Here is a 24988-nt window from a genome sequence, read left to right as displayed (position 1 = left end):
TTTTTTTGGTTTTTTTGTAGTAGCATGGTTTCCTAACACTTCTTTGGTAATTGCTGTCATTGTTCACTATTACAAACCGAATGACAACAAAAAAAAAAAAAAAAAAAAAAAAAAACACAAAATCTTTTGTCCACCGTTCTTTGTTATGGTGAACTAGCAAAATGACAGCAATCACTGAAGAAGCAGTAGGAATATACCATGAAATATCTGAAAGCCTCATTTAAGGAAGGATATGGTTCTGGTGGAATGGGTGCAGAGAAGAATGATGAGATTAGCAAGGGGAGCAAAAGAGTACCGTTACCAAGATAGATTTCAATTCTGTAATTTGCAAAATTTGAAAACTAGGCACCTGAAAGGAGATCTGAATGAGGAGTTTTAAGGCTTTGAATGGATTTAGTAAACTAAATGTTGAAGCATCCTTACTATTGCTCAGACAACACATATAAGAGGAAACAAATTTAAACTGAGGAAAGACAGCTGCATGATAGATGCACGGAAATTTGCTTTCAGCCAAATGGTGGTTGATTGCTCGAAGAAGCTTCCATTTGGTGTTGTGGAAGTGGGTAATTTGAATTAATATAAGGAAGAATTAGACAAATTATTAGGGGAGATGAACATGTAATGGGAATTTTTTTTTTTTTTTTTGGCTGATGTTGTATAAGCTTTCTTGCTTCATTTACCACTACTAATATTAATGTTTGATCAATTGTATATAATTTCTGATTGGAAACAAATGAACATTTAGTTCACGCATCAATAGAAGTACTTTATTCCTTCTTTTTATTTATGTTCAACTTTTGCTACTCTTTTTTACAAACTTTTTTTTTTTCATTTCAACTATCTGTATCATTAATAAAACAAACAAACACCATCATTCTGCAGAAGGTGTTTGGTGCATATTAATAACAATTCCAAATTAGAGGTGGGTTCGAGTTCACGCTATGAATTGGAAAAGTTTAAAGCTCTCCATGGAATTTATTCTTACACTTCTGTATACTATTAAAACAATATCACTTTTAAGAAAACAAATAACAGCTACAAATTTGCAACGGGAACTTTACAATAATCCTATTCAATATTCCTTGTCTATCTTTTTCCCAGCTATTTCCTTGGGTTTCGTTTTGCTAGCATAATCAAAAGCATGCCAGAAACTACAAGATGCAACTTTATTCTTTGTTTGTATAAGAAACAAATACATTTTGTAATCGTGTCTTAATTTACTCAGCTAAGTTTTCATGCTGGCTTATCCTATAATTAAGAGAATCAAGGTTTTCAGAATAATCTGAGTCTGACCACATCTAAATAACTTCTATAGGTCATATTTTGTGTCTGCTACCAAAAAGTGTTATTCAGTAATCAAGTGAAAAAATAGTATCCTCTGTTATCCTTTATTAAGTGGAATCCCTAATCAGCTTCAAGCTAAACAAAAATAGTTATTTTTCTCTCTCATAACTGTATCTACAAAAATTACAGATACCTGTAAAATTCCAACTTCTTTGTGCAGTTTTTCTTTTAATCTCTTAAGAATTCTCATCTTCCTTTTTTTCACTTAGAACTTCTCAGTATCAAATTTTAAACAGAAAATAAATCCACATGCCTTACATTTAAAAAACTATAACAATCAAAGAAATCAGCTTCTGGTGTGCAGAGCTATGTGAATTTTATTATATTTACTAAATTATTATATACTGGTGTTCAAAGAAAGTGCATCACCCCTTAAAATTGCAATTATTGTTCAAATAATGTAAGTATATGGAAATATTTCTTACAGCTTGCATCAGATAAGATTGACATGTGTAGGCGATGATGTAATATTGCATCAACTGTTACTTTCAGCTATATAAGCATGCTCTGAAAGAGTTGCAGTCATTCCTTGCTTGTCACGATGGCAAGTTAAGTGCAGTTGATGCCACGAAGAAAGAGTGTTATTGTTGCTCTACACGAGGAAGGATGTTCTTCCCATCATATTGCTTATAGAGTGTCTTGTAATCAGTAATATGATGTTCTTCCCATCATATTGCTTATAGAGTGTCTTGTAATCAGTCGACAGTGAGTAGATTTCTTTCCAAACTCAAGAATACTGGCTCTGCTGATAGGAAAAAAAGGAACCAGATGCAAACGAGTCTCTACGCCAAAACAGGGCCGCATTTTGAAAAGCTTATGCCTTAAAACCCATAAAGCTTCTTTGTCTGAGCTGAAAAGAGAATGGGAAGAACATACAGGAGTGGTAGCAAGTGCAGTAACAGTCAGAAGATGCCTCTTCAAAAATGGACTTGTAGCCCATTGTCCTAAGAAGAAGAAGTCCCTCCTCACACAAAAAATGAAAAGGGCCAGATTAATTTGGTGTAAGGAGCATTTCAAATGGATCCCTGAGCAGTGGAAGTCAGTTATTTTCTCAGATGAGAAGAAATTCAACCTATGTGGCTCTTATGGGAGATGTGATGAATACCATCCAGACTGTATGGTGTCTACAGTGAAATTCCCTACCAGTCAAATGATATGGGGATGCATTTCGTATCGCGGAGTAGGTCACCTGAAGTTTATAAAGGGTTCCGTAAATGCCAATGGATACCTGGCTATATTGGAAGGCAAATTGCTGCCAACTATTAGAGACCATTTCAACCTACCAAGTAACTGCATCTTTCAGGACAACTCTGCTGCTTGTCATCGAGCAAAAAGTGTAAGTAGGCACTTTTGTAGTCACTTTAGCTTCATTTCTGCATTAGAGGTTACTTTAGCTTCATTTCTGCATTAGTGTTTCAGCCATTCTGAAAAACACGGTTTTTCAGAATGGCTGAAACACTACTGGCAGGGATATCAAATTTTAAAGTGATTTCTTTTTAATGCCTCGATCTACACTGTTAAGCACCCACTTTTTCCAATACATTCAAGGATTTCTTTCCTCTTAGACATTGTAAGGTTACTTGCACAGCAGCTAAAACAAAACTGATTTAGAGACCACTTGTACCTACCATGTAAACAGAGACAGCTGAATTTTAGTGAAAGTATGATTGACTAATTTCTGCAAAACAACAGATGAATTTCTGGGATAAAGGGAAATCACTCTCTCCTAATTATCTAATAGGGTGCTTGCAGTAGAAAACAGCTTGACCAGAGCCAATGCTGCATCAGGAATATGCCTTAATCTTTGCCAATGGCTGTGGACACACAGATAGCAGCTGACCAGCACAACCCTTGATACAATAGAGGCAGTTGTATAGGTTTTAAGGGCACCACTAAATTGCAGAATGTTTTAGCTCTTAATTCATGCTCTTAAGAATTTTTTTTTTATTATTTATGCTCTTTAGCTCTTAAACACTAAAGTGATTAATTCTTAATCCTTTTAGCTTTTAGCCGATGCTATAGTGTTTTCTACAGCATCAGCTCTATTGCCCAAATGCCAGAGGTGTGAACAATGCATACCCAGGTCTCTCGAAATCAGTTCGTTATATGGAAATTTTCTTTGTTATAACAGAAACTATTTTTAATATAATGACCAAAGGGAAATAAAAAAAAATTTGCTAAATAGAAAAATTCACTATATAGAAGTTTGTTAAAGAGAGATGTGACTATATAAAACAGGAGAAATTGGTCTGAAAGTTATTAATGGAACATAATGCATAAATTTGATAGCTGTGGTGCTTTTTTTCAAGTCAGATCAGCCTATTTTTCCTCTGCCCTTGTACAGTCAACTACCCTCGGATAAATATTCAAAAAAGTGCTGGATTTCTGAGGTTCTACTGTAACTGCAAAATCAATTCAACAACTGTATGGAAGTGATACCAAAATCAACTTTAAAACAAAAAAATATGTTAAAAACAGAAAATAAATTTCAGTAGATATTCTTCTAACAGAAAATACACTTAAAGCTAAGTACTTTTATGTAACTGATATGTGAAATTGTTCAAGTTCCACCTTTGTCTCTCCTGGTTATTTATTTGTTATTTGGTTTTTAGGAGCATTAACAACTAAGGCCATATTGCTCCGGGATATGCGGTGGTCATTTCCTGACCTTTCCGCATCCTCCGTATTTAGTGGTGACGGGCTTGAACCCCGGTCTAATCAGGAAGCGTGTGCTACGCACTGCTGCTCCTTCCCACCTGGCTACGGAGGCGCCGTCTCTCCTGGTGCCATTTATGTTTTAGTTTCTCAAAATTTCAAAGTCCTCCTACATCCAGCAATGTCCCGACGAAGGTATTTTTTGGTCTTTCCCTAGGGCAGGGGTGGTGAATCTATGGCACGTGTGCCCAAAGTGGCATGCATACAAATTTTTTGACCAAAGGGAAATCAAAAAAATTTGCTAAATATAAAAATTTGCTATATGGTAGTTTGTTAAAGAGAGGTGTGACTATATAAAACAGGAGAAACTAGTGTTTGGAAGTTATTAATGGAACATAATGCATAAATTTGGCAGCTGTGGTGCCTTTTTTTCAAGTCAGGTCAGCCTATTTTTCTTTTCCCTTGTACAGTCAACTACCCTTGGATAAATATTTAAAAAAGTGGTGGATTTCTGAGGTTCTACTGTAACAGCAAAATCAATTCAACAACTGTATGGAAATGATACCAAAATCAACTTTAAAAATATGTTAAACAGAAAATAAATTTCAGCAGATATTCTTTCTAAACGAAAATACACTTAAAGCTAAGTACTTTTATGTAACTGATGTGTGAAATTGTTCAATTTTCGGCATATGACATCATCATCTTCAGTAATTCAGTCTTGTGACTGGTCAGTTCCTCCAATGAGCTCTCTCCACTTTTGTCTCTCCTGTGCCATTTGTTTTAGTTTCTCACAATTTCGAAGTCCTTCTTCATCCAGCAATATCCTGATGAAGGCATTTTTTGGTCTTCCCATAGGTCAGGGGTGGCAAACCTATGGACATGCCCAAAGTGGCACACATACAAATTTTTTGGGCACTGAATTCAGTGTCCCAAAAAAATTTAAAATTTTGAAAGAACATCAATCCAGGAATGCACCTTGAGTTGTGACCTGTGCACACCCCTTCTCTCTGCTGACATCACAACGTTCAGTAAATTGCTGTATTCATGCAGCGATTTGTTTGAAGTTGGAGTGGTGAGACATACTGGCAAAATTGTGTGATTAAATGTTTTGAATATTGATTTTCGAGGGGCATGCAAAGGTAGTTTTTTAAAAGATTTAGCTAATTTTGACACTAACTCTTAAAAATGTTTGCCACCCCTGCCCTAGGGTGTTTTCCCCTCCACGGCATCCAGAAGCAAACCACCATGTCGTACCACATGGCCCACCCATTTTAGCCTAGTTGATCTTATTCTACCTAGAATTTTCCTTTGTTCTTGGACACATCTTAATACTTCCACATAACACCTTTTTTTCAGACCATTTAATTTTTTCCATCCTGAGCCAGCACCCAAGGCATCAAAATCTCTTTTGGTCTCTCTTTGTAAGAATCCATGTTTCTGCTGCATATAGTGCCACTGACCAGATATATCATTATTATCTTCTTCCTAATTTCCTGAGACCAGTGGCAGCTCGTGACTCTGATGTTTGGGGGTGCTGCGTTTTAAAGTTACATTAAATTGCCTTGGTTATAAGACATGTTAGACATACACAGTAATAATAATAAGCAAGTTAAAAATACTACAAACCATTAACTAGACATTTAGCATTAACAGCCTTGAACTTTTATTTAAAACAAATCCATTTTTTGGTTTTTATTTGTTGAAAATAGATTAATAACTTTTTCATTCAAGTTTGGTGCACTGTTGACCAAGCTTTTCTCTATTGAAAGCATTGCTTGAGCAGCTGGATATCATCATTCTTCTCTTTCTTGGTGATTCCCTTTTGACTCTCTCTTAGGGTAAATCGGGAATTTTTTTTTTTTTTTTTTTTGGCTTCCTTGCACCACATAGTTTATAATAATAATAATTTAGTCCTTCCTGATTCATAGTGCTCCTTAAAAATGTTTTTATTCTTTTTAATGTCGAATGGCAGCGCCGGAATCTGAAATAGTCATTGGAATGGTCAAAAGAACTTTTATGAATTTTGTAAGTTCACCAAGAACTTCAGTAGTTATTTTCTGAGATAAATTTCAGCAAGTCAGTTAATTTGCAATAATTGTGTAGATCACGTCTGCTATAGAAAACTTGTAATTCTGTAAGAAGTTTTTCTCTTTCACTCATGGGATATGCCTCAGTAGTCTCCCGTACCTCTTCCATGGGCATTTTCATAAGAAAAATAACAAGGTTCTCCTTGTTAAACAATTTAGCAGCAATTAATTGCTTTTTAAAAGAATATCTCTCACCTATGTCAACACTTATACAGTCGCATACTTCCTTTGCTTCAATCATGAGTGCTTTTGAAGGATTTTCACAGTACATTGATTTCTTGATTTTTAGAATGGCATTCTTAAAGTTTCCTATATATTCGTGTATTTTAACTGCCTTAATTTCTCGAGATTGCATCTGATTATAAATAACTTCCACGTGAGGCATTATCTGATGGAAAAGTTCTAACCAGACTCGAATTTTTCATTACTCAAAATGTGCAAAATTCCAGTTGCTTCTGAAATCATCTTATCTGCGTTTGCTGTCGCTTGTAGTTCCTCCATGCACTTTAAGGATTCAAAAGTTTCATAGACGCTGTTCATGGTGCGTATATTAAAGTTCCATCTTGTAGGGGACAGTCGAGCAACACGGCTGTCCATATGCTTTCTGAGAACAGAGAGAGAGACTGTGGTGATCTTGAGAAAAATGTTGGTATCAACATGAGGTTCAAGAAGAATATTTTTGAATCTCAGGTACTACTTGCTGCATTTCTCGTTATCAGATTCAGTTAGTGTGCATAGCAGTGAATAAAATGTGCATTTTTGTATACTTCTTTTATTTTAGCCTGAACTCTCCCTTTCTTGCATTTCACACACTTGCACCATCAAATGTTTAAGCAAGCAGTTTTTGAGTATTTCCTTCGAGGATTATGTCTAACTGATCTAGAATGCATTTTTAATATTCCATCTGCCATTTGGTTTTCCAGAGTGAAAAAACCCCCCAAAACGCTCAAAAATGTCTCCTTTCAGTTCATATCTCAGAACAATTACCATCTGTATATGTTCTGAAACATCTGTTGTGTCATCAGCCATGACAGCTACGAATGAAGCTTCTTTAATTTCTCTTTTTATTTCATCCCGGCACATTTGCAGCAAACAGTCAAGAATATCATTCTGAATAGTTTTTGAAATGCCTTTAAATGCTGCATTACTTTCTAAATGGTTCTTTAAATTGGAATCTAATGTACAGGCAAAATTTATTAATCCTCCGAATACTCCTGAATTTTTAGAATCATCTTTTTCGTCATGTCCATGTAAGGGAATTTCAAACTGTCCACAAAATTTAATGCACTCTATTATTTTAGATAACACCTCAGGATTCTTGGTAACTTTTCTGTTATGTTTGCAGATCGAAAGTCTGTAGGCCTCACTAAACTGTTCTTTAATATTTACTCTTCCTAAAAGCGATAGTGAAATCACATTATCAATATGTTTCTCAAACTCACATGTTTTAGAGTTTTTTCTTTCATTCTTTTTATGTTTGTAAAGCCACTTTTTGTCCACGTTAAGTCACCTCCAAACAGTAAACATGGAAAACAAAACAATGCATTTTTAACTTCACAACCACAAAGCCAACTTTTCCTTTGGTACCATTCAGTTTTAAAAATGGGAATATATTTCTTATTATTAGTTATTCCCCACTGAGAAATTTGAACCTTTGGTGTGGGGTAGCCTTCTCGCATTTTTTTCTTGGAGAGATAATTGTGAAAAACTAAGTTGCTGAAGTTTATTCACTGTTACACAATTTACTTCTGGGGGAGCATGGAGGCCACGATCGAATCAAATCTCACAAAATCGTGTGTCGTAGAAATAATGTTTTACTTACAACATCTCATAATATAACTTCAACTTACCAAGTTCAAGCTCAATTTGCAATTAAGCTGTAATCACATAATCACACTGTTGAATGTTGAGTATTGACTTAACACTGATATTATTTAGTTACTTAATGGGAATTCAGGCGAATAACAAAAAGACATCGACATTGTGGTTACACACCCATCATGGTCAATGATGAAATCTGCACTGCATGCTTTACAGTGATTTTGATTCGTTTCACCAATAAAAAATGTATATTGGCAAGTTGCCAATATGCTGGTTGCCAATGGAAACCAACTACCAGATATTCACTGGAATGCAAAATGTGTCACTGTCTGGCGCACAGTGAGGCCTACAGTTAATTAAATTTCAAAGTTGGAAACGATTTCGTGTTATTATTCGTTTATTATTGAAATGATTACTGGAAATAGAGGATGCGCATACTATATGCGGGTCCTGTTAATAAAAATATTCATTGCATTGTTCTTCACAAAATTTCATATAACTCTGTTCACTGTATATCTAGATTTAAACAGCTGGGGGTGCTGCAGTGCCTATGGACAAGTCGCCCCTGCCTGAGACATCTTCTGTGTAATCAATGACAGTTTATTCTTGAAAGACTGTTTTGCCATTGCAATTCTAGATTGAATCTCAGTTTGACATGAAATATCTTGTGTAAAATAACTGCCCCAGATACCTAAAGTGATACACCCATTTTATTCTTACTCTATCGATCTCAATTAGGAAGGGAATTGACCTTTTACCAATCATCATTGTCTTTGTTTTCATCACATTTATCTTCATTCCATACTTCAGCACTTTCTTATTTAGTCTTCCGATAATTTTTTGCAGCATAGCAGAGCAATCTGCTGGTATGGCCTGATCGTTTGCAAACTTAATAGCCTGTACGTACTTTTCACCTACTTCAACCCCCACTTCTTATTTCCAAGTGCCTCCTTTGTTATTATTTCGGCAAAAGCATTGAACAATCCAGGTGAAAGTAAGCATCCCTGTCTTACTCTCTTTTTAAATTTAGCTTTTTTTGTCAGTTTTCCCCTCACTCTTATCACCACATTTTGTCTTCTTGCATCCAATTTTCTCAAGCAATGGGAACAGTTCTCTCCAGATTACTCTATCAACTGCCTTCTCGTAATTCACAAAACACACAGAGGTTTCTTCCCATGTTCTACATTTTCTCTCCCAACATTCTCAACGTTCCAATAGTATCTCTCGTCAATCTGCCTCTGCAAAAACCGCACTGTGAGTCATCCAGAAATTGTTCAATATGACTCTCCATACGGACTTTGATAACTTTCAGCAGAATCTTGGGTTCTCTAAGACTTATAGTCCTGTAATCTTGGCATACTGTTAGTGTCATCTTCTTTGATATGGGGATTATGATTGATGTGCAGAATTCCTCTGGCCCATCCCTGTATATCTTCTTTATCAGTTCAAATAAGGCTTTCACTGTATTTTAAAGGCTCTGCAGGTATACTGTCAATTCCTGGTGCTTTGTTATTGCTAAGAGACTTTAAGGCTGTGTTGAATCCATCTTTTCTTGTTCTAGTGCTGTATTCCTTCATATGTACATGCTTGAATCATCATAAAGTTCTTCAACATATCTCCTCCATCTTTCTTTTTGTTCTTTGAAATTCAGTACTGTCATTTTCTTTTCATCCTGCATTTCTCTCGTTTGAATTCTACCATTCTTTCTCGTTAACTTTCTGATCTTTCTATGTGCCAAGTCCACCCAACCTTGTTTGAGCATTTCACTCTGACAGTTCTCTGCCCACCACTGTTCTTTTGCCTTCCTACATTCCCTATCAATTTCATTCTTCAATCTACGATATAATCTTTAATCATCATAATTTTTTTGGCCTTTCAGTCTCCTCCTCTCATCCATTTTCTGTAGTAAAATACGTGATCCAAGGCTCACTCCTAATTTTTTCACTCTTCCCCATAATAAGCCATCTCCTTGATTAAAGACCAATTTTGCTCTAGATCGTTCGTAATCTCCTCAGTAGCAACAACATTGGTCAGATCTTGAAACAAATTTTTTTTTTCCACTCTAAATTCTCAATGTTCCATCTCATGAATGATTCTTTTATTCAGGCACAGTAAACTCTCAATTTAATGGACTAATAGGAGAGAAGGGGTGTCCATTAATGCCGAAAGTCTGTTAATTCGAATGTAACCTGGGGGAGCATTTTTTATTGTTCTTAATGTAAAAAAAGCTTTAATACAATATACAGTATTGTACAATATAAAATTATTTTGCAATTTGGCCTTTGATTTACGGATATCAGAAACAGTTTGTTTTTTTACGCCATAAATTTCACAAACACGTGTTACTGAGACGTCTTGTTCTAATTTCTCAATTAGCTGTAATTTCTGTGCCACATTTAAGTTCATACACTTTCTTTTAACTCCTCTATCACTTGATACCATTTTAAATTGTAAGGATTGCAAAATTATTTAATAAATAAAGTCACAATTCAGAAATCACATAAACACACTCTGTATAGAACCTGACTGCATGATAGCTTGAGGCAGACTGAGACTGAAACAAAGCGAGTCGGTAGACCTGTACTTTAGTGTCGCGAGTCACATTCAGCTCGCAAGTCACCGCCTGCTCTTATCTGTTATCTGTAATCTGGGAAAACAACTATTTGAACACGTTTTCAGAAAGAATAAAAACAATTTCCTGAATTTGATTATAAAAATAAAAGTAGGTAATTATTATTAATTTTTAATTAATAATAACACTGAAGTTTTGTATAACCTAAAAAAAATAATAATATGGTCAAGGTTAATATGTACATTACTGTATTACTTGTCCGGTCTGTTAAATCAGAAATCCGGTATATCAGGGTCTGTTAAATAGAGGGTTTACTGTACTTCAATTTTAGTTTGACATTCATTTTCACAAATAAGCAGTCTGAATCTCCGTCGGCTCCCGGATAGAACATATGACATAATGAATTAATATAATCTTGTGAATAATTCCAAATTAATTCATTATACTCATAAACTCAATTTTATAATTAAAACTCTAGTGTTTAAAAATCTGACATTTTACATAAACAGAGTGCATGCATTATAGTGTCATTATATATTCATTATAATGCATGCAATAGAAAAACCAAGCACCTCACTTCTGTCTTATATTCCTTAAAGCCCAGAATTATTAAGCCATATTTAAGCATCCTTAGTTTCAATATTTGTGGGGCATTAATATTATTACTTTTGGGTAACTGAACTCATAAGATGACACACCATGCTTCACATTGGGAAGTACATGCCTCACACTGAGAACTACAAATTAAATTGTTTATTATTGAAACCTAACAGGAGAGATTATTCCATACTCAATACATCAGAAACACTGAACTAATTTTCAATCTAACGACAATGTTTTCGATTCAGTTTTGGTATAAATGACAAATGAGTTTTGACTGTCATTTGTTTCATCAATCATTTGTTTGCCAGCTTAGAATAGATGATTGTTTTCCATATACTCTCTACAGTTTTCAGACTGGATAATGGATACCAAATTTAGATCTGAAATGCTGTTATTAGACAGCAAATTAATTCAGTATATGGATATACTAAATGTGAAATAATTCTTCCTATAAAATTTCAATAAACTACTTAATTTGTACTTCTCAACATGGAGCATAATGTTTTTTATTACTTTAGTTACACAATTTACCCAACATTAAGTCTTTCAATTTTCATATTAGAAACATTACTTATTAGTTAGAATGCAGAGTCCAGGAATATGCAACAAATTTCTCTCCTTATTTCATCTGTATGAATAATTAAATGATTTAGTTGCATATGTGCATGTCCCCAATGCACATATGCAACTCCCCCAGCAAAGATATAACGGATAGCTTACTTTCTGATCACTGTATACCACTACTAGGCTGTCACCATCTGAATGGAACCTCAAAGCAGTTGGTTGATATTTATAACGAGGCAAAGTGCACTGGATCTGGAAAAAGCATAATTTATTATTATAAAAATAGTAAAGAGTCACCTTGGCAACTAATCGAAAACAGTTTATCAGTAAGTTGCCCTGAAGCTTTTATGATGAGATGTCACTTAATTTTAAATTGATAGAATTCTATTACAAATTTGTGGTTTGAATTTTATGGCTAAAATTGCTGCTTAGAATATTTATTAGTTTTATTAGAATAGCAATTTTCCAGGCATAACCCCAAATAAGAATTAATTATTATAAATATAAAAGATTTTCTGAAAAAAAAATAAAAAAAAAATATATATATATATTCTCTGATGCTGAATATATAATAACATAGAACACACTTAATTCTAATACAGACAAACTAATTTTATATTTGCACAGAAGCTGAAAGAGACTAAATGAAAACAATATAACCAAGTGAATCTACAGAGTACATAATGTATTATTAAACCTGAAAGCTACACATCATAATGGTTATCAGTGATTAATTCATAATGATTATTGCTATTTAAATGAAACAGCATTCAATATTTTATTTGCTGTTGTTGTTATTGTTTGGTTTTTTAGGAGCATTAGCAACTAAGGCCATATTGCTCCGGGGATATGCGGTGGTCATTCCCTGACCTTTCCACATCCTCCATATTTGGTGGTCATGGGCTCGAACCCCGATCTAATCAAGAAGCGTGTGCTAAGCACTGCTGCTCCTGCCCACCTGGCTACGGAGGCGCCATATTATTATTATTTCATTTGCACTGTCCTTTAGGATATTAAGAAAAAGCAAATACAGTAATATTGCAAAATCAATTGAAAGACTGTATTGGCTATTTTATAATAGTCAAATAATCATTTATTTTTAATATAGTTTAGTATTAGCTAAAATATTATGCTAAAAATGCCCCTCCTGATAGCTTTCAAATTTATTGGTTCCCTAGAAAAAACAAGTTGCAAATATCACTGTATGAGGAGAGATATTTCACTATAGAATATTATTTGGAGATCAAATTTACCATTCTTTAATTGTATATAACTGAAATAATGCTGTTATTAATATATGCCTTAACAAATAAACAAAAAAAAAAAAAAAAAAAACATTAGTCAAGAGTGAAATTAAAACTTTATGCTATCTTTCTTCGAAAATAATTTTAAATTATTATTTTAAATTATTTTCACCTTGTGGCGCAACTATACAAATACATGACCCTAAACAATTTTCATATGGCATATATCTTACGCTAACAAATTTTGCCAGTTTGTAAAATAAAAATTCTTCACAAAAAAAGTCATTCAACAAACAGTGATACACTTCATTGTATCAAGTTTAAAGCAAGTTCAACATATTAATTTGTAAATTCATTTTTATATCAAAACTGAATTTTTTCACTGGCATTCAAATGATTGAAACTTTTGCTATTCTCTTTACCTAAGGAATGATAAAATAATATAACCAAGTTAGCAATGAAAATTATGCAAAGCAAATGGTGGCAAAAATACCTAATTTTTTTCTTTCTGAACCACCAGTGTTCTTTGTTGGGTAGAGTAAAATTTAATACGCAGATAAAATTACTAATTTATTGGGAGGTACAAATAAAATTTAAGAAAAATATGGCCACCTTTCCGCCTACAATTGTTCAATCCTGAACACCACCTTGATAAAGCACCATAAGTAAGGAGTGGCTGTCTTGATATAAGGGGAGGGGTCCCACACAAGGTCTTTGACCATAATTAGTATTCAATAAAGCTATCTTGCTCACACCTTTACTGCTTCACTGCCAAAAGCATTACTTTCAATCACCTTGTTTTAAATACGAGAGGATATTTTGGGAAATATTGCAGAATTAAATGTTTTTTTAATGTCAGAATTTTTTATATAAAAATTTCCCTTACCTGTTAATTCTGTTTTTGAGATATTGTTTAAAATATCACAAAAATTTATCAAATATCAGAAACCTTACTTTAGAAATAGTAAGTGGGCAAACGTTGCTGTTGCAATTTCAAATATATTCAAAAAAAAAAAAAAAAAAAAAAACCAAATAAGCTATTACTCTATTGAAAGTGTTCTATTTTTTTAAATTAAAGATAATTAGTATTATTATATTGGCAGTACTAATTTGATAATTAATAACTGCTAATCGGTATCAGAATTTATGCAGTCAGCTATGACCAGAATAGGCCATAGTACATAACCCTTAATGTGTTTCTAAAATACTACTAATAAAACATACTGGAAATCGACATATATATATATAGCAAATCAGAAGAGTCATAAAAATTTACTTTTAGTAATATAAATTTAAAACTATAATCTTAAATTAATGAAATGCATTTTATTCTTAAAATATTCCATTTGTGAGGCAATTATTTTACTACCATTTATTATTTTATTTATAAATATTAATTCACTAACAAATGAACTAATTAAAATTACTGCGCTCTCTTGAGTAATAAATTGATTTCTACATCCAGATTAAGAAACCCTTCTTAAAAAAATTAAGTTTACTAAAAAAAAAAAAAAAAAAAAAAAAATATTACTATGCAGGAATTGTAAGACATTATATATATGTTGCCTGTTAAATTATATATATTCTCTCAAAGTGATTTAATATCAAAATTCCACTTGAAAAGCGGTGGGGGAGGGTACTAATATTGGCATTTAAATCCTTGGAAAATCGAGAGAGAGAACTTTACATTGTTTAAAATTAATTCTATTTGGAATTTCCAAGAATCAGTATTGTGAATAAATGGTAAAAATCTTCTTACCTTACATTCTTTTATATTATACACTGTTACATGGCCTTGATGGTCTCCTACTGCAGCATAACAGCCATTACAGTCAACATCCAACAAATGGATACTGTCTTGGCCACCTACCAATAAAAAATTATCAATTTTTATGCCATATTTTGACACATTACTCATGCTATTATTTCTTACTAGTCAAATATTTAAGATCGTTCATAAAATAAAATTATTTCTTAATGGTGTCTTGAGGTAAAATCAAAAGGAAATTAAACAGAAACTGAAAAAAACATATATATTATTTCTTGATTTTTTTTTGTTTTACTTTTATTTTATGATTATACCAAACAGTTTTACTTGGCTGCCTTAATGACTTACACAAAAAAGAAACACAAACCACATAATGAATACAGAAAATTCCTGTTGCAGTTAAGGCTAAACTAGGAAAAGTATGATTCTGCTCATATGTACTAAGTCATCTAATATTCAAAATAAAAAAATAATTACTTTTAATTTTAAAGTTTTTATAATTTATTCTTATTTAGAATATCTTATTAATATATACACCAATGAGCTAAAACATTATGACCAGCGAGTAGTTATGCAAATCGAAGCAACTGCAGGTGAACTATGGAGCGTGCACAGGTCAGGACACGGTATAAAAAAAACACCTGATACTGAGCTCCTTTAATCAGTGTTATTCGTGTTCTTCAGATGGGAAAGGCAGCGGACTTAAGCGAGTTTGACAAAGACCAAATTGTAATGACCAGACGACTGGGTCAGAGCATATCTGAAATGGCATAGCTGGTGGACTGTTTACGGTCAACCATGGTTAGTACCTACAGAAAGTGGTCTGGGGAGAGAAACCCACAAACCACCAGTGAGGTGGTAGACAACCACGGCTCATCGATGCTCAAGGTGAGCGAAGGCTCTCCCGGATGGCACTTGGAAACTGTGCCGCAACTTGCCAGTAATTGGAATGCTGGTGATGGGAGTAATGTTTACACAACACATAGTACATCGAACCCTGCTGAAAATGGGGCTGTGTAGCCGCTCCGAGTGCCCATGCTAACCATGGCTCGCCGGCAACAGTGGTTCCAGTTTTGAAGACCAACCAACATCATATTAGGTAGGTGGTCATAATGTTTTGGCTCATGTTTTGGTACTTATAAATAAGATAGTAAGATGTATAATATACACTGATAATCCAAAACATTATGACCACTTACCAAATAGGATGTTGGTCCTCCACGTGCAGCCAAAACAGCTCGTACCTGGTGAGGCACGGACACTACTAGATTTCTAAATGTGTCTTGTGGTATCTGGTACCAACACGTAACCAGCAGATCCTTTAACTCCTGTAAGGTCCATGGTTGAGATGCCGCAGATCGGAGTTGCTGTTCCAACACAAACCACAGATGCTCAATGAGATTGATGTCTGGGGGAATGTGGAAGCCAGGGCAATACCTGGAAGTCTTCCTCATGTTCCGTGAACCAGTCTCAAACAATTTGGTGGTGTGGCATGATGCATTATCCTACTGAAAGACTGCACCGCCAGAGGGGAAGACCGTTGCCACGAAAGGGTGTACCTAGTCAGCAATGATGTTTAGGTAGGTGGTAGACATCAGAGTGCCCGGCACATGAATGACTGGACTCAGGGTATCCTGGCAGAACATTGCCAAAGCATGACACCGCCGCCGCAGCCAGCTTGTTTTTGTCCCACGGTGCATCCAGGTGCCACCACTTCCCCAGGTAAACGATGCACGCCCAGCTGTCCATGTAGTACAACAGGAAATGTGATTCATCAGACCAGATGACCTTCCAATCAATCAAGGTCCAGTTTTGATGCTCGCGTGTCCATTGTAGGTGCTGTTGCTGGTGAACCATGGTTAGCATGGGTACTTGGAGCGGCCTGCAGCTACACAGCCCCATTTTCAGCAGGGTTCGATGTACTGTGTTGTGACACATTACTCCCGTCACCAGTATTCCAATTACTGGCTAGTTGTGCCACAGTCGTCCTTCTGTTGCCACGTACCATCCAGGAGAGCCTTGGCTCACCTCGGGCATTGATGAGCCATGGTCATCCAACATCTTGCCAGAGATTCGTAGGTTCCCCCCCCCCCTCGGACCACTTTTAGTAGGTACTAACCGTGGCTGACCATGAGCACTCCACCAGCCGTGCTGTTTCGGATATGCTCTGACCCAGTCGTCTGGCCATTACAATTTGGCCTTTGTCAAACTCGCTTAAGTCTGCAGCCTTTCCCATCTGAAGAACAAGAGTAACACTGATTAACGGAGCTCAGTATCAGGTGTTTTTTTATACCGGGTCCTGACCTGTGCACGCTCCATAGTTCACCTGCAGTTGCTTCAATTTGCATAACGACTCGCTGGTCATAATATTTTGGCTCATCGGTGTATATATAGGAGCAGAATCACAGCTTGCCTAGTTTAACTGCATCAGGAATTTGCTGTATTTGTATGTAGTTTAATGTTTTCTTTTCATAAGTTTCAGTGATATTATGTCATTACTCCTTATAACAAATGTTATGTTAGTTTTTACTCAAGTTGCTTAGTTAAGACAGAATAGTACCTAAATTCTGAAAGGAATTTAAGAATGAAAGCACCAAAAAAAAAAACAAAAAAAAAAAAACTGATTTTGATTGCTGTGACCATCTCACCCTCCTCTGCTAGCCATATAAATTCTGAGAGTGCAAATATTTGTAAAATATAAAACACACCAAAATGAAAAATTAAATACAAAAAAATATTATTTGTAAATTCCTAAAATATTTATAAAACTATTTTGTTTCTCAAGAGTCCCACCTCTTCAAGAACCACAGTCTTTGTGAATGAAAGGAAAGAATGACATTTTGAAAACTCCTCAATGTAATTATAAGTTCAATTATGAAGTAACTCTAGAATTAAAAATATAAAAAATAAAAAGGAAAGTTTTGAAATAGGCCTGCATAAAAAAAAAATAAATAAATATATACATATATTTATTTTTTTTTTAATGGTGACCTATTTCACACCATTATACTGTATACCCCAAAATAGCACCCTCTCAAGAGAAACTTAAATCATAAACGTTGGAACAAAACTATCATTAGAATAAATGTTTGTCAGAAAATAAATAAGTAAATAGCGTCCATGTAATGTCTAGTTTCATTATAGGCTGACCTCAATTAACGCGATTAATTCGTTCTGAGACCACATCACACAAAACGGAAACAAGTTAATCGAATATAATAATCAATAGGAAAAATTATAACTGGTCCTTGACCTTCAGGAATGTCCATAAAGAATTTTAAAAATACCTTTTAAATAACTTTTTAACTGTGTACCATGTAAAAGATAATGAAAATAATTATAGAATTAAATGTTTATTGCATAAAACAGCCATTTTCAAACTGTGCACCATCTCACCATCTCTTTTAAATATTTAAAATTTTCGAGAGAAACACATCTCAACATCTGTCGGACACTGTGCGAACTACTAGCTCAAGGTAGTTCACAGTTTCAACATTTCTTATTAAGTTGTTTGGATATAACCACTTAATAAATGGAACTGTTAGGTATTTCTTTTGGTCTAGGTGCACCGTGAAAAAATTACTGAGACGCTAAGGGTGCCATGAACCGAGAAAGTTTGGGAACCTCTGACATAAATACACAATCAACAAACAATTTGTTACGGAAATATTTGAACAGAGTTGTTTGAAGTGTCGACTTTCTCTTTTCTTCAATTAATTTCCAATAGGTGACAACAATCTTCTCTGGGCCCTGGCGAAATAAATATCGTCATCATCATCAGCCATTTTCAATCCGCTGCAGGATGAAGGCCTCTCCAGCAACTTTCCAGTTCCGTCTGCTTTGTGCAATGGCCATCCATTTACTACCCACAAACTCATGAATTTCATTTGTCAATCTCCGCTGTTGTCTTCCAGGTTTTCTTCTAGCTCCTCTTGGGTACCAGTCCGTTATTTTCTTAGTCTATCTGTCATTATGCCTTCGAGCTATGTGCCCTGCCCAAGACCATTTTAGTTGTTTGGTTTTGATAAGAATGTCCTTTACTTGAGTTTGCTGCCTAATTCATGTGTTTCTCTTCTTATCTAACAGTCTGATTCCCAATATAATTCGTTCCATTCCTCACTGAGTAGGTCTCAGCTTCTCTTCCATTCTTTTGGTGAGTGCCCAAGTTTCACTTCCATAAGTCATGGTGGGGAGTATACATTGGTTCATTATTTTACGTTTCAGACAAATTGGGATATTGCTCCTCAGTATGTAACTATATTTCCTGAATGCTATCCATCCAAAATTTATTCTTCTCTTGACTTCCAGCCATTTATCATTATTACAGCTAATGACGTGTCCCAGATAAGTATGTGACTCCACCTTTTCAATTACTGCTCCTTCAATCATTATATTCCCTTCTGTGGCATACTTATTCATCTGTTATAGAGCTAATTCCACCCTTTTTCTTTATTTTAAACTTACGGTAAAATTAGCGACTTAATTTTCCATATTCCTACTATCTAAATCTCTTTCAAAACTTCAATTTAATAGTAATATTGAGTACCAACTAAAAAGTATAAAGCAGATTAAATATCCTTAAGCAAGAGCATATATCTCTCAAGAAAATGGCAAAATTTGTCGCTATAACTGTAATAGATACGTGTTAAAAGGCCTACAGTTGTTAGCCAGCAACAGCTATATCAGTTAGCCACTCACAAGTGGAAAGTGGAAGATTTCTGTAAACACCGGATGGATTCGCTTACTTCATTATGTAAATTAGGTCAGAAGGGGAGGGTATGAAACGGAGATACCTATGTGAACGGATATCCAAGATTCCTCCCAGCCCATGTAAATTCAAGAGCTACAGCTCCACAATGACCTAATAAGGAGATGGAAGAGTGGCTACACGTGTTATTGGAACATTCATTACGTAGCATGATGAGGAGATGAGAGTCGCCCCTTTAACTAAGTTTTTTTCCATGACGTACAGTCAGAGCATCTTAAGACTTGGAATTCGCCATGGGAGAGCAGTTTTGCATAAACAGCACACGACTGCTTGGGACATAAAAGCGGATCCTCGCAAGGAGAGAAGAGAAGAGAAGCACGGACAGAGAGAAGCTACCTAGACCATTGCAGAACTCGCCATTGGAAGAAGACTCGAGATGTCGAAGGAAGGACCAGCGAGCCACAGAGCCCAGGGAGAAACCAACTGTCGTTCTGTTAAGGCAACGCCCAGAGACTCCGAAGTAACGGAAAATCGAGGTCCCTCAGCTAACCAAGCCCAGACAACATCTTAAGCTGGTGAGTCAAAATGGTATAGTATGAAACGTGGTAAGCATGATATGAAAAGATGGTTTCTTTCTAGTGTCATTAAACTTGTGTATCTTAAAGCTTGATCTTATAATTGCTGCACTATTTTGATAAACATGAAATATCATAATACCCCAATATTAATGGAAAGAGTGAAGTATGTAAGTTCTCTCTTGTATTAAACTCTGTTATGTTTTGTATTATAGAAGTTTCTTTTTCTCTGCCAAAACCTCACATTCAATCACTAAAGTAGTAGAGCTAAGTGCTAAAGTATGACTAGAAGTTAACTGCAGCGTCGAGTTAATTATTACTCGATGATCAACACAACGCGAAAGTCCAAACTGCGGGATGGAGAGGGGAAGGAACCTTCTCCCTCTTTATTCTGAGGGTATACAAGACTTTGTTCTATAAAAACCCACTAGACGAAAGCAGAATTAGATACCAGACAGGCGAATATGTTAAGTATGTTAAGGTAAAATAAGATAGCCAACCAAAAGGAAAAGCAAAAACAACCTAACTACACTAAGAATAAAAAAGTATGAGTTATGCCTAGTCTGGCTATTTCAGTTACAGCCACACCCTAGAGCTTGCAAAGGCGAAAAGAGTGCAGATAAATGGGGAAGCCTAAGTAAGCGAGCAGACACACATATGAGAGATAACACATCATTACTTTTGTTTTAGCCATATTCATCTTTAAGTCCAAAATCCTTACTAACTCTGCATAACTGATTAAGATTTTCCTCTAATTCTTTGGGATCGTGGCTTACGTTACGACCACAATGTCACCTGCAAATCGTAAATGGTTTAGGTACTCTCCATTCACATTGACTCCTTTTTGCGACTAGTGTAATCTTCTGAAAGCGTCCTCAAGGGCAGCAGCAAACAACTTCAGAGATATTGCCTCCCCTTGTCGAACTCCTTTCTCAATTTTTATATTTACTACTGTCTTTGTCTAGTCTAATAAAGGAGGTAGCATTCTCATATATTTTCTTCAAAATCATAATATATGGGGTATCTATGCCTTGTCTTTCCAGTGCCCGAAACATTGCCTGATGCTGTTTGGAGTCAAATGCCTTTTCATAATCCACAAATGCCAGGCATAATGGTGTTTTATATTCATTTGCTTTCTCCATTAGCTGTGACATTACGTGAAGGTGATCCATAGTTGAGATTCCTGTCCTAAAGCCAGCTTGCTCTTTCGGTTGATTCTTATTAAGTATTCTTTCTAATCTGTTAGTAATGACCCTTGTGAACAACTTGTAGATGTGGGATAACAAGCTAATTGGTCTATAATGTACAATTTCTGATTTATCTCCTTTCTTATGCAGCAAAACTATGATTGCATAATTCCACTCCTTAAGTGTCACACCTTTTCTAATGCATTTTGTGAAGAGTCTTGCCAGTTTTTGTGTCATGTCTCTTCCTTCTAATTTTAACAACTCTACAGCAACTTCATCTTTCCCCTGGGGCTTTCTGATTCCTCATTTTCTTCAACGGGATGTTCTACCTCATCAGGAAGGATATCAGGTATGTTGTATGTGTTACTAATTTGCGATCCATCTTCCCCACTGCTGGCATCATTCCCTCGCTCCTTGTATAACTCTTTATAGTAGTCTTCTGCTATTTGAATTATGCCTTCTCTGATATTTATAAGTACACCATCACTATTCTTTAGTTTCAGTATCATTTGTCTTTCTGTATTACTACTCATGGCTGCTGATTTAAATCCTTTGTTTTCCTTTAATGCTTGTTCTACTTTTCTTGTGTTAAATTTTTTTATGTCGTCTCTGAGTCTCTTTCTAAGGCTTTGCATAACTCAGTATACTCAATTTTCTCCTTGTCAGTGTTTTTTCTTGCTTTTCATTTGTTGTCTTTAGTTCATCATGACAAGTGTTTCTTGACTAATTTTTTCTTCTTTGGATTTATTTTTACCTATATGTTTCTTGGGCTTTATCACTTTCAGAAATTTATAATATTCCTCGTCGATATCTTGGTCCTGAGCAGTCTGCAGAAGCTCAAACTTGTTCTTAAGTTCCAGTACATACTGCTTTTTCTCCTCTTCTGTCATCTTAAAGACCTTTGTATTATTTACTCGAGTCAGCTTTTTCCTTTCTTTTCTTCCATCTATATCAAGTGTGCATCTCACCATTCTGTGATCACTTCCAAATTTACCTTGTTCAGGACAGTAACATCATTCACAATATATCTTCTGTTAGTGAGGATGAAGTCGATTTCATTAGTTGTTAATCCACTTGGACTCTTCCATGTCCACTTTTCTGTTCACCCTTTTTCTTGAAAAAAAGTGTTCATTACTGACTATCCTTGAGATTCTGCAAATTCCACAAGTCTTTCACCCCTTTCATTTCTTTCACCAATTCCAAAATTTCCTATAGTTCCCCTTTCAGCGCTTTTTTGTCTTTTTTCCAACCTTAGCATTGAAGTCCCCCATAATAATAGTGTAGTAGGTTTTCTGCTCATCTAGAAGACTCTCGATTTCGGTGTACATTCTTCAACCTCTTCATCATCATGGCTCGATGTTGGTGCAATAAATCATTATAACCTTTAGCTTATACCTCTTAGAAATCTTGAGTAGTAGACTCGACACCCTTGATGAGGTACTTTTGAATTCCAAAATGTTGTTTTTTATATCTTTATGGATCAGAAAGCCAACTCCACCTTCATTCCTATCGTAGAGAATCTCAAACCTTTTGCTTGAGGTTCTCTATGAAAGATGTTACGAAAGATTTCATCTAGTTCTTTTACCATTATCTCCTTCGCGGTAACATTTTCATCTGGCTCATTTAAAAATTAGAATTTTTAAATGAGCCAGAAATGAGCCTTGCATTTAAAAATTAGAATTTTTAAATGCAAGTCTGCATTGACTTTATTAGCGGGAGACAAACAAGTAACACATCTTCTTCCGATGGTTGAGGGAACACACTGAGGCGGACAGCAGGTAAACGTTTGTTTATTGCCTGTCCGACACACAATTCAAATCTTTTTCAACTATCACATAAAAAAAGATTGGTTAACTGAAAATTTTCATCGTGTAAAGTGAAATGTGGTATAATTTTTTCAAATAGCAGTAACTGAAAACACGTTAATCAAACTCAACGTTATGTGAGGCCTGGCTGCATTCTTTGAATACAGATTATTATTAATATATATATATATATATATTTTTTTTTTTTTTTTTTTCTCAAATATTTTATTCAAACAAGTTATTTTTGTTCCAGTATTTCTGATTCAAATTTACCTCAAGAGGGTGCTTGAGTTAGAGGGTAATCTATTTTTTATCCTCTCAAATCCAATCCAATGGTACAATTTATGGGGTAACAAAATAATTTTGTTCTTCCTTTTGCTCACTGAGGCTTTGTAATTACCCCTGGATCTCCGAGAGAGAGAGAGAGAGAGAGAGAGCGCGTGAGCACGACTGGCAGGAAAGATAAAGTAGTATAAACAGACAAAGATCACACTTAGAAATAACAACTGCAACATCTTTTTATCCATCACTGGGCACACGAGATGTTTATTTCATCTCAGACCAATAAACATTTCTCTTGGTTTCTGACCATGTTATCCACTCAACTGTAACTCATTCTCAATTCTCACAGTCTCATTCAAAATTATTCATCGATGAGTAATTCTGAAGTAACCAACAATGAAAGCGATAAAGTATTTGGGATAAAAGAACAAAAAACGACATACTTTTTCATAATATATGCACAGATTACTTCTTTTGTGCTGTTTGAAATGATTCTTAGTATGAGAGTCTCTCAGCAGGTTATGGGAAGAACTGTGATTATGATTAGAAGTGCTCTGACAATTTTACTGCAAATTATATAGAATCAAGCGTTTTTCAGTCCAAGGTCTTTTTGTAATGCATTAGACTTTCAAAACATATTTACTTAACACTGTAATCACCAAAAAAATTGCTACTTTTAGATTTGTCACTTAAATGATTTCAATGTTTTTGAAAATAAAGCTATATTTAGATCTAGATACACACATAGAAGTTGCATCAGCACAGATTGCTTAACTGTATTCATCATTTGTATACTTCATATGACGCATACAAATGTATGATTTAAAAATTTATCTAGGAATGTCAATACAAAACATCTAAAACAATTTGTATGAGTTGATATACTACAACTTATTAATTAAACATTTATCTCACACAAGTTCTGATATATGTATCCAAGAGTAAATGTAATTTAAAATCATTACAGTCACTTTCTTTCCATTTATATATTTTGCAGGAAAACAAATTTTTAATGGAAAATATTCATATATAATCATCTTATAATAAACACTTGACCATTAAGTTGTAAAATTTAAAAAAAAAAGAAAAAAAAGAAAACTATTTTTTGTCAATTCCGACATTTATCTGAAGATTTTAATATGCTAACTACGGTTCCCAAAACAATTGCATACTTTATTAGTGTAAACACATCACATTTTTCAGCTTTTTAGTAATTTGGTAATAAGCTAAGCCTAATTTTGTCAATATGCATTTGTACTAGTCTTATCAATATGCATTAATTATCCATGTGGCACAGCTAATCATAATCATCCTACACCTAAATTTGACTCAATTCATTCTCTTATGTATTAAGCCATTCTATTTCAGTGATCCTGTGAAGCAAATTACCGGTTGAACCCAGCATGTCTGCTACAGCTCCAAGTTGTGAAAAGAACTCTAATGAATTCTTTCATCCCATAGCAAGAAATCAGACCATCACACAATTGGAACACTTTCCTGCATTACACATTACTCAGAGGACTTTACCACTTTTTTGATATTGCAGATAACAGAGGATGAAGATTTCTGCCAGCTCATCAATGCATAATGCCCTATATTTATCAAAATTGACATATATAATACATTCTTAAAATAAAACAGATTTCCTTTGTTTTGTTTTGTTTTAAGAATGTGGCAGTTTATTATATGTGCAGGGCTTAGTCAAGTTGTATGATCTTAATGATATCTTTTCCAAATAGTTTTTTGATATGATTTTTCAGAAACTTGATT

At 34.7% G+C, this 24988-nt stretch overlaps 1 protein-coding gene across 1 annotated transcript in view; it reads right to left on the bottom strand.

Annotated features, from left to right (window-relative positions):
* Positions 1-24988, bottom strand: part of l(3)72Dn (UTP4 small subunit processome component l(3)72Dn) — a 168329-nt gene that overhangs the window by 44148 nt on the left and 99193 nt on the right. Inside the window, exons 13-14 of the mRNA XM_090382422.1 lie at positions 14653-14759; positions 11806-11901 (exon numbers count right to left, since the gene is read on the bottom strand). Coding sequence (XP_090238548.1) covers positions 11806-11901; positions 14653-14759 — 203 coding nt within the window. The remainder of the gene's footprint in view (positions 1-11805; positions 11902-14652; positions 14760-24988) is intronic.

Source organism: Mastigoproctus giganteus, chromosome 10 (assembly GCF_048544385.1).
Source record: "Mastigoproctus giganteus isolate SK-2022 chromosome 10, ASM4854438v1, whole genome shotgun sequence".
Taxonomy (NCBI): domain Eukaryota; kingdom Metazoa; phylum Arthropoda; class Arachnida; order Uropygi; family Thelyphonidae; genus Mastigoproctus; species Mastigoproctus giganteus.
The sequence above is the reverse complement of the archived record's forward strand: the minus strand, read 5'-3'. Positions and strand labels throughout refer to the sequence as shown.